Source organism: Nerophis lumbriciformis, linkage group LG01 (assembly GCF_033978685.3).
Source record: "Nerophis lumbriciformis linkage group LG01, RoL_Nlum_v2.1, whole genome shotgun sequence".
NCBI classification, from domain to species: Eukaryota; Metazoa; Chordata; class Actinopteri; order Syngnathiformes; family Syngnathidae; genus Nerophis; species Nerophis lumbriciformis.
In genome coordinates this window covers 33,755,001-33,771,968 of record NC_084548.2, presented here as the reverse complement: position 1 = coordinate 33,771,968, position 16,968 = coordinate 33,755,001, and the positions used below count along the sequence as shown (strand labels likewise).

The 16,968-nt window shown below is 40.9% G+C and overlaps 1 protein-coding gene and 1 non-coding gene across 4 annotated transcripts in view; both read right to left on the bottom strand.

Annotated features, from left to right (window-relative positions):
- Positions 1 to 175: 175 nt before the first annotated feature.
- Positions 176 to 16,968, bottom strand: part of uba1 (ubiquitin-like modifier activating enzyme 1) — a 24,477-nt gene continuing 7,684 nt past the window's right edge. For all 3 annotated transcript variants that reach the window (XM_061979927.1, XM_061979920.1, XM_061979912.1), the window contains exons 2-26: positions 14,390 to 14,506; positions 14,250 to 14,308; positions 14,001 to 14,169; positions 9,126 to 9,260; positions 8,931 to 9,037; positions 6,580 to 6,670; positions 6,350 to 6,482; positions 6,184 to 6,281; positions 5,794 to 5,940; positions 5,095 to 5,271; positions 4,869 to 4,976; positions 4,706 to 4,786; positions 4,288 to 4,440; positions 3,944 to 4,109; positions 3,670 to 3,866; positions 3,523 to 3,587; positions 2,951 to 3,146; positions 2,736 to 2,810; positions 2,460 to 2,649; positions 2,293 to 2,378; positions 2,128 to 2,220; positions 1,859 to 2,050; positions 1,469 to 1,570; positions 1,291 to 1,391; positions 176 to 1,202 (exon numbers count right to left, since the gene is read on the bottom strand). In XM_061979927.1, the coding sequence (XP_061835911.1) occupies positions 1,067 to 1,202; positions 1,291 to 1,391; positions 1,469 to 1,570; positions 1,859 to 2,050; positions 2,128 to 2,220; positions 2,293 to 2,378; positions 2,460 to 2,649; positions 2,736 to 2,810; positions 2,951 to 3,146; positions 3,523 to 3,587; positions 3,670 to 3,866; positions 3,944 to 4,109; positions 4,288 to 4,440; positions 4,706 to 4,786; positions 4,869 to 4,976; positions 5,095 to 5,271; positions 5,794 to 5,940; positions 6,184 to 6,281; positions 6,350 to 6,482; positions 6,580 to 6,670; positions 8,931 to 9,037; positions 9,126 to 9,260; positions 14,001 to 14,169; positions 14,250 to 14,308; positions 14,390 to 14,506 (3,174 nt within the window). In that variant the 3' untranslated portion in view covers positions 176 to 1,066. The remainder of the gene's footprint in view (positions 1,203 to 1,290; positions 1,392 to 1,468; positions 1,571 to 1,858; positions 2,051 to 2,127; positions 2,221 to 2,292; positions 2,379 to 2,459; positions 2,650 to 2,735; positions 2,811 to 2,950; positions 3,147 to 3,522; positions 3,588 to 3,669; positions 3,867 to 3,943; positions 4,110 to 4,287; positions 4,441 to 4,705; positions 4,787 to 4,868; positions 4,977 to 5,094; positions 5,272 to 5,793; positions 5,941 to 6,183; positions 6,282 to 6,349; positions 6,483 to 6,579; positions 6,671 to 8,930; positions 9,038 to 9,125; positions 9,261 to 14,000; positions 14,170 to 14,249; positions 14,309 to 14,389; positions 14,507 to 16,968) is intronic.
- LOC133573435 (small nucleolar RNA U6-53/MBII-28) lies at positions 1,645 to 1,751 on the bottom strand. The gene has a single exon (XR_009810912.1). It is a non-coding gene; the product is annotated as a small nucleolar RNA U6-53/MBII-28 (small nucleolar RNA).

Below are 16,968 nucleotides of genomic sequence, written 5' to 3'. Positions count from 1 at the left end.
ATTTAACTCAGAAATCAGCATCAACACATTATGAAAATGTATCTCATGATTCCAATGTTAAGGTTAGTACGGTACTTGTTCTTGAGTGCGCAAGGAGCAGAATTAAGACAGAAGCATTACATTGCTGTTCTCAGATTCACATTATTTCCTTAGATGTAAAAACACAACAGATTCATTCACGATTTAGCATTTATTAACTATCAAGCTAAGTGCTCCCATATCAAGATACATATGACCTTGCTCTTACACTCTGGTGTCATTGAGTTTACAAGGTAAAGACACGTTGAGAGCCGAACATCGAATGAGGCCTCAAAAATAAAATACAAAAAACAAGACATAAATGCATGAAAACAGATGTCATGTGCAAGAGCCTTCTCCATTAAGCCAAGAGTGCCGACTGAGTAAAGGAGCCTGAAAATCACAGTAACCAATTCAACCAGACAGAAGTTAACTTTAGTGCTGGGGGGGCAGTTGAGGTGCAATTGGTCATCCAGCAAAACCATTTAAAACTGGCGGTGTTTGTAGAAGTAGGGAATTTGAACAGTCACAGGATGAAATTTGTACTTACATGTTGCTTTATTATTGTCAAACATTTTCTATGTTGCATGTAAAAAGGAAACAGTCACGTGAGGTGTCAGGCGAGGATTGGAGCACAAGTGTGCGCCCAAGTTTGTGAGGATACCTAAAACGAACATTGGATAGGCTGTTCAGTAACACACCACTAAGACTTAGAATTAAAACAGAACATGGAGGTTTTTCAAAATATCAGAAGGTCCAGTACACGTTCAGGTTCCCGCCTCCTGCAAGAGCTCTGTTCGACGAAAAGAGCACAACTGGATTGCTCACGGACAGCTATCAGCAAGTCAGCTCAATGGAGGCTATGTACAGAGGCACAGGTTAACACAAACCACAGGCCTTGAAAAACAAAACAACAAACAATAAGCTTGATCCAGTAAAGACCTGAACCCATATTCCCCTTCCCTCCAAATAACGCTAACCCATCATTTACAAGCATCCCCTATTCCTCCAGCATCAAGTTATCTTGCAGGCGGATTCAGTGTGGAGCTCAGCGGATAGTATATCTGACGTATGGCACTTCTACATCTTCATCCGTCAGGTCATTGCAGCACAACTCAAACACCAGAGCTTTGACATGCTTGCCCAGCTTCTTCTTAGACACCTTGGTCACGATCTCAGTCATCCTGCAGCACACAGATGACAGTGGATGTGAAAACGGGTTTAAGTTTTTGTGCAGCCCTTGATGACATGTCACAAATATATTGTACTCACGGCAGGTCAAGTCTCTCTCGGAGTTTGGGGGGTGGCATGAAGAATGAGTAGAGCATGGACACTCCCTGAGAAAGCATGGTGATATCCAACCTATGCTCATTCTTAAAAATAAAACAAAAACAGCGTTTAGTATGATGCAACAAGTAAAGCGTAGCTAAATAAGCAGATAGGCACATACTCTGAAGTATGACAGAAATTGCTGCAGTGTCATTTCCTCTCCATTGGGCTGCAGCCCCGTGATCTCAAAACGATCCCATAACGTCCATTCGATTTCATAGTACTGTCGAAACAATGTCAAGGTGGTATATTAAAACATGTTTGGTCACACAGTCTCAACAGTAGTTGTGGGGGTTGTCTCCTCAGCACACACTGAATCAGTGTGAGAAGGTGAGCTGAACTCACTTGCACCCAGACAAACTGCCTGGTGCATCAGTATTAGCATGGCTGAATCATCATGGGAGCTACTAATTATCCATGCCAATCTTAAGTGATGGTTGAAATTTTCACTCTGTTAAGCTACACCACCACAGGAGCTCAACATACAGGGAGACACATGCCGTGTACCTACCTTATGCCTGCGAGCAGCAATGGGCTCGGAGAAGGCAAAAAACGGCAGGGAGAGATTCATAAAGCCGTTCTTGAATGACTCCAGCTTCTTATGTCCTTGGACTATCTTGATGAGCTCAAGGCACACCAGACCCACAACTGCAGCTGTGGTAGTGGCAATGGCTGGGATGATCTTACCAGCTATGAGTTTGCTCTAGGTAGGGGAGAGGATTATTACATTGGAATACAATACTCAACCAATAGATAGGTCTGACAGATCTAAGCACCCACATTGTGTCTGTCAGTTGGGGGGATGTCATAGTTCTCTGCTCTCAAGTTAGATGCTGCTACTATGAAGTCCATGTGGAAGTTGGTGTCATCATCCTTGTAGTTGGAAGAACAAACACTCAGGATATAGACAGAGATTATGTGTACCTAAAAAGAAAGATGTGCTACCTTTTCAAATTCAATAGGGCAGAGTTCGAACTGGGCTGACTCGGGAGGAGGCAGCAGAACTTTCAGCTCCTCCAATCTGGAATCATCTGTTTAAACAAAGATGCAGTGGGTTTGCAATTAATTTTAAAGCCCCTCATATTAGCAATATTGCCATCATAACTACGTACCAACAGAGGAATTGCTATTTTGCAGCTCCTGATCAGAGACGTGGATTCTCACACCTGAACGTGGTGTAAAGGGAGGCACCTGGATCTCTTGTAAGATCTTGACGACTGCTGCACGATCGGCGTTTCCTTCAATGCCATAAGACTGAGCAAAGAGGTTGGCTGCAGCAAATACATAGTCTATGTGCAGGTCCTACAAGACAAAACAACTTTTGGTATTCGGCCTGCTTGAAAACCAAGTCAACTTTCAGGGAGCTGAAATACATAAAATATACTTACATTGCTTGTACTAAATTCTATGGCGTGAGGACACCTCTTTGGAACAGACCAAAAGGGGGCGCCAGAGCTGGTTAGCTAAAAGACAAGGAAAAGACAAAAATGGTTTTCATTCCCCCAATGACAGATTCTTAAGCCACAATTTCAATGTGTGGCGCATTTAATTTTTTAGTGACACTTCAACAAGCAAAGTTAGTTGCTGCTAGTTAAAGGAGTACCTGATCACGGGGGAAATTGTGCAATAGCTGGCGGATGTTGTTGTTATACTGGCACTGCCAATGGTTACGTGCCCAAGTTACACAGTCGACCCAACTGTGGGGACAGTCTGTGACGAGGGTCTTGTAAACAGCCTCTAGCAATTCGGCAGACTGACCACCAGTAAGTTTCAGGGTGCGCTCCATGAACTTGGGATCTCTGCAAGTCAACCAGTAGAAATTAGTACTCATGTAAATTTTAAATTCTAACTAGTTGGGCCATCTTCAACTGATCCCCTAGCTGGTTGCTCATATTTACACTTTGTATTGTATACTGTAGTAATGTTTATACATTTATGTTAATGAATATGCCTACACTGCTTATGGACACATGTTTACTTCTAAGTTTGATCAATTAGACGTGACTGACCACAATCTTGAAGATAATGCCTATTCCTAATTTAAATTAATTACAAATAAATATACTTAATTCCTGCATTAAAAAGCCATTTTGTGGGAGAATATATACAAGCATGAACATAAACTAGGTTCAGTAGCAGACCAATTCACCAGAGGATAAAAGGAAGCTGTCTTACTTGAGGTACTGCTTGGCATTCTCTGGTGGCTGTTTGAAAAGTCCCTCAAACTCATCACGGGCCCACTAGAGAGAGCAACGTGTAGGCACAGATAAATAACATGCTTGATTCAAATGTCTGGTGGAGAAAATAAACATGTTTACTCACTTGCAGTGTGTGTTCAATGGCATTTGGGAAATTTTTGAGGGTACAGATGGGGATAGACTTCTCAGGTGGATCCTGGCTAGAGCTGTAAGACTCTGTAAGGAAGGGGATCACGACCTGGACATTGCCTTTGGTACCCAGAGTACCAGACTCCAGTAAAGGTTTACGGTAGTACACACACCTACGATCCATGTACAAACCTGCACAAAAAAGAGATTGAGACAGATTATATACACACATTTATTGGAATGTTCAATTGAAAAATTATACTACTTACGTGCATCAACATTGTCCAGTGCATTGGCTACGCCATCAAGGCTTTCGAAGAAGTCATCGTCATAAATCCTCTCTGTCTCTGCGTCCACCTTATTCTGGTGACCAGTGATCTTGATGGAGGGGTTCATCTGTTTCACTGCTGCTGCAGCTGTGTCACTTTTCATTTTCTATTATCACACACAGACACAAGAGCTATGGAATAGTGTCTGATAAAATACTGGCACAAATATTGAATTTCACAAGAATCAAAATGACCAAGAATAAAACTGCAGTACACTTTATTACAATACACATGTCAAGAAAAACGTGTTCAAGCTGCTTGGATAAAAAAAAATATATACCAACCGTAACATCGGATTGTCTGAAGAGGAACTGTCTGTTGAGGTTGGACTTCTCGATAGTGTCCATATCTGTCACAATGATCTCACCATCCCCACTAGCCAAACCAATCATGGCAAAGTTTTTCAAAAGCTCACAGCCAATGGCACCAGCTCCAACCTGGAATAATCAGGTATTTGGGTATTGTAGATTAGCATACAGAAGAGTCATATCTATGTAGATTGGCCAGCGGAATTAGTCCCCAACATAAATGAACCCCTTAACTTTTGAGAGCTAGTGCTATAACTTACAAAGACCAGGTCTATCAAACTCCTTAGTATAATGTCCTCACTGTATTTGGTCTTTTAATAGCCATTGCCACATGTGCCCATTGAATATCTCTTAGCAACAGAATACCACTAATACCAATGAATGGCATACTCACCAGGAAGTAGCGTTGCTTGGCAAGAAGCTCTTGCAGTTTTGTGCCAAATACAGCAATCTGTCCATCGTAGCGACTGTTCCTCTGAGTGAAAAGAAAAAAGTGAGTTTGTCAGCATTATGACACTGTTAGCATAAATATGTATGGGGGTGTTGCTAACACCTACAGGGGCACACTCTTCTTCTGTGAGTACAACTCCCTCCTCTTCAGGCAGGCACTCTAATGCATCAAAGTACAACCACTGCATTATGGGCATAAACTTTCCGGTGCATGCCTAAAAGGATAAACAGATCATTTAGCCATATTAAAACAAGGGTAAAAACTAACATTTTATGGCTAGTGCTGTCGTGACTGAGACATACGCTGATAGTTGCCAATAGTTTTTTACTGACCTTCATGACTTCCTGTGCTGCCAGACCACCAATGAAGGCGTTGACAGGGGCCAAATCGCCAGCAGCAACAAATGCTATCTTTTTGATGAGAGCCTCATCAAGCTGCTCTACTTGGGCTGATTCAGTCTGAGCAGAGTTCAACTCCCTGGCCATTGACAATAGTTCTTCACCATCAGCCTGAATGAAATGCAGAGATTGCAGAAGTTAAATGGCTGTAGCAAAAATGTGTCACGATAATGCTTGGAGTTGAAGTTAGCCAGACTAGGTAGAGCTACATGATTATGGGCAAAATAATAATCACAATTATTTTTTTAATCAATATTAAATTCATTATGTTCTGTAAAACAGGTTTCCCATCAGGCACCAATCAACTTGGAGTGGTCCGTAGGGTGAGCATGACATGTAATAATGTTCATGGGGCTTCAAGATATGCCAGTTCTGCTTTCCTGCTGCCGCAGAGTCTGAAAGTTCTTGATTTGATATGCAGCAGAGCCTGCTTTTTTAACTATTAATCTTGCAGATGATCACCTTTAACTGTGGCACCCAAAATTGTGATTTTAATTTTATGAATTGTGCTGCTCTAAGCCAGACGAACCAAAAATGGTCATTACAAACAAGAATCGATGTGATATAAAGTGACTTGTTGGGGAGAGACGTAGCTTTCCTGCTTTTGTCCTGCTGCCACGGAGAGGGGTTTACCTGGTTCCACGGTGTAGGGAGACGGTTGTTTTTTTTCTGGAAGGCGTGGATGGCCTGAAAGCCCACATGCAATTGTGCCGGACGCTCAAGCTTGGCAAAGTCTGTCATTATGAATTCTGGCTTAGCCATGGAGGAGGACAATGATTTCTGTAACCCAAAGATCAATACAAGATACAATGTTTAAATTAACATGTACACAAGATATAATGTTTAAATTAACATGTTCACTAATGAAGTTCATTTTGGACAGTATGTCTGAATGAACACATTTGTTTAAAATCAAAAAACAATGAAAAGATATGTGAGAGTGGTCAATCGAAATAATTGAGACGACCAGCTAATTTTTTGACAGCATCTAGTACACCATTTGTTGTGCATATTTCAACTTACAAAGGTGAATTTCTTGGGCACCTTGACCTGGGAAACAATTCCTCCTCTTATATAGTCTGTAAATCCTGTTGTGTCACAAATACTGAAGGTGTAGGGACCTGGAAACACATTGCATCAAATCTTTAAGACGTACTGCAATATTTATTTTACAGATAATAGGCCTTACCAAGAACTTTGATTTCCACCGGCTGGCAGCCATTGAGTTCTGTCATCCCCTGAATTTCTGAGAAGGTGACAAAGTTTCCACTCTCAAACCCATGACGGGCCTCATCCAGGCAAGTCACAACACCTTTATTGTCCTGAAGAAAAATATATTCTTGTTCAAGTTGACTGAATAGATTGTTATTTTAAAATGACAATGGATTGAGGAACAAAAATCAAGTTGTGAGGACTAACCTTTGTGATCATGGAAATCATGGCACTCAGGGGCTGTTCCCCATTAGTGTCATGCACAATCATCTCCTCACCAAAGTCACAAAACAGCTGGCTACAAATCAACACACCCGTTGTCAAAAACAGCAATAACCTCGAGAAAGTCAACTCGTGTGGAGTGCTGTGCGATATTACAACATTTATCACAATACAGTATAAAAATGTCTATGGTGCGACATAATTATTGTGTATGAATGAGCAGCTACCTGGATAACGAGACACCAAAAGTGGTTAACTGTTAGGCCTATTTTAGCACTGTTTTCCTTAAAACTATCCATGGGGAAAGAACGGACAGGTTTCCCGCGGGTACTGGACCCTCGGGTCGGCATCAGCAGTCCTGAGACATGGTCTTGAAACAACTTAGGGGTGTAAGAATGAACAGCTACATGCTGTTGCTTTATGGAAGCATTACTACGTCACTTGAAAGAACTTTACGACAGGAGACAGCAGAAGTGGGCAGGAGCATGGATGTCAAGATCGCAGACAGGGAGATCAGACTGGAAGCTAACTCAACAAAATAAAAAGACGAATCGGTGCCAGAAAGAGGGAACAGGTACTATGTTTGGACAAAAGAAAAGTCAGACGCCAACTGAAAGGTAGTTTGTAAAACATACCACCAACAAGTCGTTACCAGCAAGTTGAACAAGTCTAATTGTGTCTACCACTTGAAGACACGTCATGAAGAAAACTACAGTGTTAAAATGTCACCAAGTACCGTATTTTCCGCACCTAAAAACCACAAATTTTCTCAAAAGCTGACAGTGCGCCTTATAATCCGGTGCGCCTTATATATGGATTAATATTCATAAAGTTTAGGTCTCGCAACTACGGTAAACAGCCGCCATCTTTTTTCCCCGTAGAAGAAGCGTTTCTTCTTCTACGGTAAGCAGCTGCCCCCGTAGAAGAATTTCTTCTTCTATGGTAAGCAGCAGCCCCCATAGAAGAAGAAGAAGCGCGCAGTGCATGCTGGGATATGTGACGTTTCATTTCCATTTGTGTGTTTATGTTAAGACCCCCAAAATGGCTCCTATTAAGTGTGTTGTCTGTCTAATTATAAATAATGCCGACGAGGCGTGTTGGCTGAGTTCTTAACGTTTAATCACAGCGTGCTCATAACCACATTCTAACTGCCGGCATACAACAACGCTTCTCAGGGCTACCGCGCATGCTTGTCACTACCGTTGCATGCTGGGTAGTGTAGTTGTTATATTCGCTAGCTCATAATATCACATTAAGAGACACGCTTACGCGCTTAATTCAATACTCGCCGTCATTCCGGGTGGATTGACAAAAGAACTCCAGCCGCTAGATATTGGTGTCAACAGGGCATTCGAAGCTAGACTGCGTGGGAACAGTGGATGACAGAAGGCGAACACACGTTCACCAAGACAGGGAGACAGCGCCGGACGACATACGCCACTATCTGCCAGTGAATCGTAAAAGCCTGGGCTGATTCAGTCTCAACTGTGGTCCGAGCTTTCAGGAAGGCAGGAATTGTCACTGAACTGCTAAACAGCAGCGACACTGACTCCATTAATGACAGATTCGACGAGACGGAGCATGTTGGATGCCGTATTCGCTCAACTGTTTAATTCGGACACTGAAGAAGAATTTGAGGGATTCGTTAATGAGCAATAACTTCATAAAGTGAGCTTTACATTTTGTGTGTTGTGTGACATTAACGTTTGAGCAACGTTGAGTTATTGATATATTGTTATTGCTCTGCACTATTTCGAGTGTTACTATATTGTGATTGCACTAACGTTTGATTTACGTAACACAAGTAAATCCGCTGTTTATTCATTTTGGGAGTGAACAGAGTTGTCAGAATGCTGGTTTGTTATCTATTAATAAAGTTTGACTGACCTATCTGACTGTTTTGTTGACATAGGTGCGCCTTATAATCTGGTGCGCCTTATATATGAACACAGTTTTGAAATATGCCATTTATTGAAGGTGCGCCTTATAATCCGGTGCGCCTTTTAGTGCGGAAAATACGGTACTAACGTTACCGTAATACCCAAAAATTATGAAAAGAAAAACACCTAACGGATCTAATAGTTTTTGTCCTGAGGAATCATCTATGACAAGCAGTCCTGCAGATACAGATAACTTAGTTGCTATCTTTAAATTAATGTGTACACATTGCCCTATATACATATTTAAAGAAAAAACAAAACAAACTGTATTGCGATATTGTTCAGGACATACAACTACCTATATGTTGGAATATATATATATATATATATATATTTTTTTTTTTTTTTGAGCCCATATCGCACAGCACTAAATGTGAAAGATGTTCAGGTTCTTACCCGAACAGGCCACGGGTGTCTGCAATGATGAACTTGATGCCTTTACTGTGGCAGAATTCTCCCACTTGCTGCTGCTCATCTAGAGTGGAGTTGGTCAACACTACCACCTAGATTACAAAAAGTGAAAAGTTAAAATTGCCTATAAAACTATGTAATGACATTCTCCTCAATAACGGCCTAGGCCTGAAATTATACCTGGAACTTCGTCAAGAAGTCGTCTGTGAGAGTACTGGTATATGCTGCCACAGGGACGTAGTTGTTGAGCTCAGCCAGGCGGGGCTGACTGACTTCCGCTCGGTTCTTCCCCAGATCTTCCTCTCGAATATAAAACTAACAATACAAATTTTTAAATAATTTTAGCAAAAACATGTGTGCATTAGGACTGAAATGGTATACGTAAAAAACTGTTTGGTCCGCGCTGTACAAGACAATATTCCCTTAACGGCTTTTTTCGCTTTGCTAACTAATTTTTGCTGAGTGCGCGTCCGTGTGCGCCTGTCCACGGCGTAACGTCCAAGCACTGTTGTGCCTCTACCCATGCCGACCCCTCTCTCCCCTCACATTGTACAGAAGAAAAAAAAATTAAGATTTATGGGCAGCACGAACAGATGTTGAAAGACAATTTAAAGAAGCACCAACTTCATTCAAATCTGTTGAATCCTGGCGAAGGGGCCATTCAAGCTGGTAATAGGGCTGGGCGATATATCGATTACCGTATTTTCCGCACTATAAGGCGCACCGGATTATTAGCCGCACCTTCTATGAATTACATATTTCATAATTTTGTCCACCAATAAGCCGCCCCGGACTAAAAGCCGCGCCTACGCTGCGCTAAAGTGAATGTCAAAAAAACGCTGCGCTAAAGTGAATGTCAAAAAAACAGTCAGATAGTTCAGTCAAACTTTAATAATATATTGAAAACCAGCGTTCTAACAACTCTGTCCCAAAATGTACAAATGTGCAATCACAAACATAGTAAAATTCAAAATGGTGTAGAGCAATAGCAACATACCGGTAATGTTGCTCGAACGTTAATGTCACAACACACAACACACAAAATAAACATAGCGCTCACTTTCTGAAGTTATTCTTCATTCGTACCGGTAAATCCTTCGAATTCTTCGTCTTCGGTGTCCGAATTGAAAAGTTGCGCTAGCGTGGCTTCCAAAATGGCGGGCTCCGTCTCTTCGAAATCATCGGATTCAGTGTCGCTGTTGTTGTGCAGCAGTTCTGTGAATCCTGCCTTCCGGAAAGCTCGGACCACAGTTGTGACAGAAATATCTGCCCAGGCATTTACAATCCACTGGCAGATGTTGGCGTATGTTGTCCGGCGTTGTCTGCCCGTCTTAGTGAAGGTGTGTTCGCCTTCGGTCATCCATTTTTCCCACGCAGTTCGCAGTCGTGATTTGAATGCCCTGTTGACACCAATATCCAGCGGTTGGAGTTCTTTGGTTAATCCACCCGGAATGACGGCGAGTGTTGTATTTGTGTGCTTCACTTGTTTTTTGACACCATCTGTGATGTGGGCGCGCATAGAGTCATATATCAAAATGGACGGAGCAGCGTGAAAAAAGCCACCCGGCCGCTTCGCGTAAACTTCCCTTAACCACTCGCTCATCTTTTCTTCATCCATCCATCCCTTCGAGTTAGCTTTTATGATGACGCCGGCTGGAAAGGTCTCTTTTGGCAAGGTCTTCCTTTTGAATATCACCATGGGTGGAAGTTAGCATGGCAAGCTAGAACCACAGTGAAGGATGACTTCTCATTCCCTGTGGAGCGAATATTCACCGTACGTGCTCCCGTTCCACAGTGCGGTTCAGTTGCTGTGAAATACGGTAGTAATCCGTGTGCGGATGGAGAGATTGCGTCTTTTTATGACCCGGATCGTTTAGTAGGAGCCATTTTGTGGTCTTTACAGATGTAAACAGGAAATGAAACGTACGGTGATATCCGCGCGTTTTTTCTTCTTCTTCCGGGGGCGGGTGAAGCGCTTCCTGTTCTATGGGGGCGGGTGAAGCGCTTCCTGTTCTATGGGGGCGGGTGCTTTCCTTGGCGGTTGCTTGCGTAGAAGAAGAAGCGCTTCCTGTTCTACCGGGAAAAAAGATGGCGGCTGTTTACCGAAGTTGCGAGACCGAAACTTTATGAAAATGAATCGTAATAAAGCGCACCGGGTTATTAGGCGCACTGTCAGCTTTTGAGAAAAATTGTGGTTTTTAGGTGCGCCTTATAGTGCGGAAAATACGGTAGATTAAATTTGTTGCAATTTTAAAAAATCAAAAATTCTCCTTTTGCTCAGGTGTATTTTTTTTGCCCCCATGAGCTTTCGTAGCCCTCACCCGCCCCCTTACTTTCTTAGCGAAGATCAACAAACCTAGCAAATCATGGCTAATGGTATAACAAGAGCGAGTTAGTTCCAAAGAAAAGAGCTTTCGATTTGCAGAAACAGGTGTAGAACCTGTGAGGTCTGAGCCGAGGATGTCGTCGTGGCTTGTGCAGCCCTTTGAGACACTCGTGATTTATGGCTATATAAATAAACTTTGTGTGATTGATTGATTGAGAACAAGTGACTGCACGCTGCAAAGTTTGTTTAAAAAAGGCATCAGCACAATAAACGTATTCCAGCATCTGAAACAGCATCGAACCAAGTGGGGGAAATGCAACTCTTTACGAGGCAAACACGACGGCAACAACAACTACACCTAAAAAGCAGAGTACTGTGGCCAAATAATTTACACAAGGTACCATGTACAGAATCAAATCAAATCAACTTTATTTATAAAGCACATTTAAAATTTACTGCAGGGGTAGCGAAAGAATGGAGAACAATGCACAGAGGGATCACTAAGGCAGTCGCTCTGCAAATCCAAACCGAACAGCTCGGTGCTGCTGTAAGACCTCTGTGGAATTTTAACATTTAATCATCAATATAGTGATATATTCCATATGCATTGAGACGTACATTGTCTTTAACATCAGTACACACTAACAAAGAGCCTAAGTTTTATCCACTTACTAAAACTATAGTCATCCCAATGTTTTACTTGATTATTTATTTGCATACAATGTAGAATAGTTTTTTATTTTTTTAATTTAAAGTACCGGTAGTATTTTATTTAAAACAGAAGTTTTAAATTTGCACTTTATTACTCTCAATGTTGGAGATTTGCATGAAATGTACAAGCTATATTTTTGTATACAGAATTATTTTGAAGAAGTATTGCCTCCCAGACGAAGCTCTTAATATAGTTATTTTAAAATTATTGCATAAAAAGTACAATTTACATCTAATCCAAAAATATAAAAATATAAATTTTTGCAGAGTATGCAGCACCATTTCGAACTACTAGTTTTCAAATAAAAGCAAAACTTGCTTTGAATACCTGTCATTTATATTAATTGTTTTCTTTAAAAAGCAAAGGGAAAAAAACCTTATCGGAAATCGAATTTACTGTGGAAAAATTGGAGACTTTATTTTTAGGCCATATCGTCCAGGCCTCACTGATAAGCAATCATTAAAAATAAATTAGAAAAATATAAATCCTCACGCCTCAACAAAATCTCATCTCATGATTCTACTCAAAGCCTCGTTAAGTATAAGGGTCTAAAATCAGGACATCGCAAAACATTTTTTGGATGAAGGCTGTACTAAAGTCTGCTCTTGCAATGTGTGCAACATAATTTTCCAATTAAAATAAAGAAATGTATTTGCAAATATATACAAACTCAATTGTATTAAAAAATGGCACCAAACATGTTCTAATGTCTTTGAAATGAGGCAAAATTTTGTTTACAACACAGAAAGCCTACTAAATTAACGTGAGTATGTGTGGGACTTGCCATTGTTTAGTGAGCACCTTTTGAGAAAAAGGGAAATTGGGGGAAAAAATACAATTTCCATCAGCACAATGTGCTGTTATGCAAACCCCTAACAAACATTCAAAATAAATTTCCTGCAGTACATTTCTACACTATATTTTACATTCAGATTTAATGTTCATCTATCATGCTCTTTTGGCTGTTTTTATGACACATTTCTCATGTAATGTTAGGGTTTCCCCTAATGTAACTGATTGTGGGGGCCTGCCACAACAAAAAATTATCCGCCACACCTTAATTTTTTTATAATATGAAAACTAATGTAATTTAATATATTGTAGCGTCCAGAAGAAGAAAAAGTTCGAAACACTTTACTTTTATTGCCAATCTTTTGCTAACAATCAGCCCAATTCCAACGTGTAATTTGGCTGCCAAAAGTAAGACCATCCGAATAGCGCTGCCAATTCCAGATGTGATGAAGAAAGCAATACACACGGGGCTGTTCGGAGCGGAGGCAGCATGTCTGGAATGTGGACTTACCTTAATCTATCCGAGCTATACCGGCAGACAACGATCTACAAAATGCAAGAGGCCAATGGCGGCTTTTAAGGAGAGGGGATGGATGGATAGGCTTGCAGAAGCACAACGCCAAGTGTGACATCAGGCTCTTTGCTTCCTGTGTTGTAACCTCAGGTTACAATCCGTCACGTAAAAAATATACCTTCTCGTTGGCTACTAATAAACACTCTAGAACTACGACTGGTTCGGAACTTAGTGTTCAAATTGTAATCATCCAAATATAATTAGGAAAGTGGACAGCCATCAATGTTGTGGCTCAGAAAACGAACTAAGGCGACAAGTAAGCTAGCTAAATGGTTAGCTAACTAGTGAGCTTGTTCCGACTCTTGATCATCTCCCTATCCTGCAACTCAGTATGGCGTTTAGGCAAGAGAAACAGCGAGTATCTGCAGCCGAAGCGAGCGTTCAACAAATTTTGTTTAGATTGTATTTTTATTGATACTTCATTTTAAAAGATACGGAAATAATAGTTTGGACCAAGCACGTGTACAGAGACGACCGACTATATTCTAATTAGATATTATGACAGTGTAACCTGAGAATCACTCAAGGACAATTTAAGGACTAACACAGCTCAAGCCATTAAATATAACACTGAGGGATCACTGTTTAAACATGAAATAAAGCATAAATAAAATTGAAAATCAAGACTTTTGCCATGTATACTGAATTTACCTGAGAGGACAGGTCTCTCCATTCTGCAATGCCTTGGTCGTGTACAGTGACACTACGAACGCCCCCCAGGATGACATTCTTGGCAATCTCCACTCCAAGTCCTCTCATACCAGAGATGAGGACATTGGAATTCTGCATGCGCTTCATTGCAGCATGGCCCAACACATAGCTAAAAACAGACATTTGGCATGATGAACACAACTTTGTAGACATTCCACAGATTGGAGCTTCAACTGAGATAAGACTTACAGTTGTCTGGAGTACAGGCCTTCATCAATCTCAGCATCATTGCCATTCTTAGCCATGCCCTGAACATAACAGAGCATGAAGTAAAAAAAAAAAAATCTGACAATCTTAACATTTTATCTACAGGAGGACTGTGTGCTTACGTTGGCAGGTGTGTGGGACAGATCAGTTCTGACAGAGTTTGAGGAGGAGCAATTGGATCCCGTCTTCGTCTCTGTTCCTGACAAGCGACGTTTCTTGGACGGCGGCGAGCTGGACATCTGCATTTCATCGGAAATAGATTTTTTTAAGCTACATTCCTATGTAGCACAATTGGCAGCCATGTGCCCATATCTAAACGAGCCTGCTTGTTGACACCTAATTACTAATGCCCCCGTTTACTGACACTACACATCAAATCTGTTTTTTTGCCCTTAAGTTGCACACATTTAATTTTTTTTTAACCAGTCTAAGCTTTGAATTTGACTTTTTCGCCTCAGGATGTAGTCTGAATATGATTGGATCTTTTCAAATGTAACTGCAGTCTAAACAGAAATACGACCTGATTATGAATTTAACATAATCTTTGGGGTGAGCTACCCCATTTGTGTGCAAAGCACTATTGCTTTCCTTTTTGCAATTCTTTTTCCTTCTTGTGCAGTTTTTTTTCTCCATCATCTGCCTACTTCCTCTACACGTATCATCCATGTTTTTGCGTGTTGTAGCGACATCCTTGTTCATTTACAGAATCTGGAGTTCTGTCAAAATCAGCCGCTTTGTTGAAAAAAGCTACAAGCCGTGTCTATCAATAACACTCATGCTGCATCAAAAAAATTATACCTTAATCTTCGAAACGCTGATTTAGATATCAAAATATATAATAAAATAATCACTTTGTACACCACTGGCAAGTTAACTCTTCATCTCCAAGAGTGAGCTTATTTTGACTGATCAACTTCCTTTGTCAACTCTTTAGCCAACTGCACAGGCAAGTGACGTTGTGGCTACATTGGGGCCTTTGCGCATTTTTACTGGAGTCTGATAAAGATAAAATTGTACTTGCAGTGTTAACAGTCCGTTGGAAAAAAATCTGATTTGAGCCACTTTGACTGTGTTTACACGGCAGGCCAAGTAGATCAAATCAGGCTTTTTTTTTTATTTTAGATTTTTTCCAACAGACTCATTAGATTACAAGTAAAATGTGATATTTATTAGACTCCAGTATAAACACACAGAGGCCCCAGAGTGGCCTCGATGTCACTTGCACGAGCAGTTCAATAAAGTAAAAAACAAAGTAAGTTAGTTTTATATATATATATATATATATAAATATAAAAATAAACATACATATACAAACAAACACACACACACATCAGTGCAGTATGATTAGCTTTTTCCACTAAGAACACCGGTGCTACTAAATGAAAAAAAATTGTAGCACAACATTTTTTGTAGCAATATAAAATGTCTTCAATATCACAATTGCATTAATAACACTTAAACAACGTAAACATGTGCACTCATACATATAAACAATGCCATCATAAGGCCTACTGTAACGCTCAAACACAGAGAACATCCGTCAACTATCGCTAACGCAAGTGTAGAGCTGGACGATATGGATCAAAACTATCCCATGTAGTTTAGCCCATAAACTAACCCATAAATGGAAATACCGTATTTTCCGCACTATAAGGTGCACCTAAAAACCACAAATTTTCTCAAAAGCTGACAGTGCGCCTTATAACCCGGTGCGCTTTATATATGGATAAATATTAAGATTCATTTTCATAAAGTTTCGGTCTCGCAACTTCGGTAAACAGCCGCCATCTTTTTTCCCGGTAGAACAGGAAGCGCTTCTTCTTCTACGCAAGCAACCGCCAAGGTAAGCACCCGCCCCCATAGAACAGGAAGCGCTTCTTCTTCTACTGTAAGCAACCACCCGCCCGCGTAGAAGAAGAAAAAGCACGCGGATATACCGTACGTTTCATTTCCTTTGTGTGTTTACATCTGTAAAGACCACAAAATGGCTCCTACCAAGTGACAGGGATCCGGTTCATGAAAAGACGCAATCTCTCCATCCGCACACGGATTACTATTTCACAGCAACTGATATTCCTGTGAACCGCACTGTGGATACAACGGGAGCACGTACGGTGAATATTCGCACCACAGGGAATGAGAAGTCATCCTTCACTGTGGTTCTAGCTTGCCATGCTAATGGCCAGAAACTTCCACCCATGGTGATATTCAAAAGGAAGACCTTGCCAAAAGAGACCTTTCCATCCGGCGTCATCATAAAAGCTAACTCGAAGGGATGGATGAAGAAAAGATGAGCGAGTGGTTAAGGTAAGTTTAAGTTTACGCGAAGAGGCCGGGTGGCTTTTTTCAGCAGCTCCGTCCATGTTGATATACGATTCCATGACTGTTTTTTTGACATTCCTTTAGCGCAGTTAGATGCGGCTTACAACACGGGGCGGCTTATGGGTGGACAAAGTTTTGAAATATGCCGTTCATTGAAGGCGCGGCTTATAACCCAGGGCGCCTTATGGTGCGGAAAATACGGTAGTGGTTGACGTAACTAATTATCTCCACCATGCCTTGTTTTTACATTTTCAGGACTGATAGGGATCCCAAATACACAAAAACAAGTACTAACAAGTAAGAAAATGTTATGTTTTGCATAATAGGATCACAACTTAAGATGTGTTTTGAGATAAGAAAAATGAAAAGGCCTTGAAAA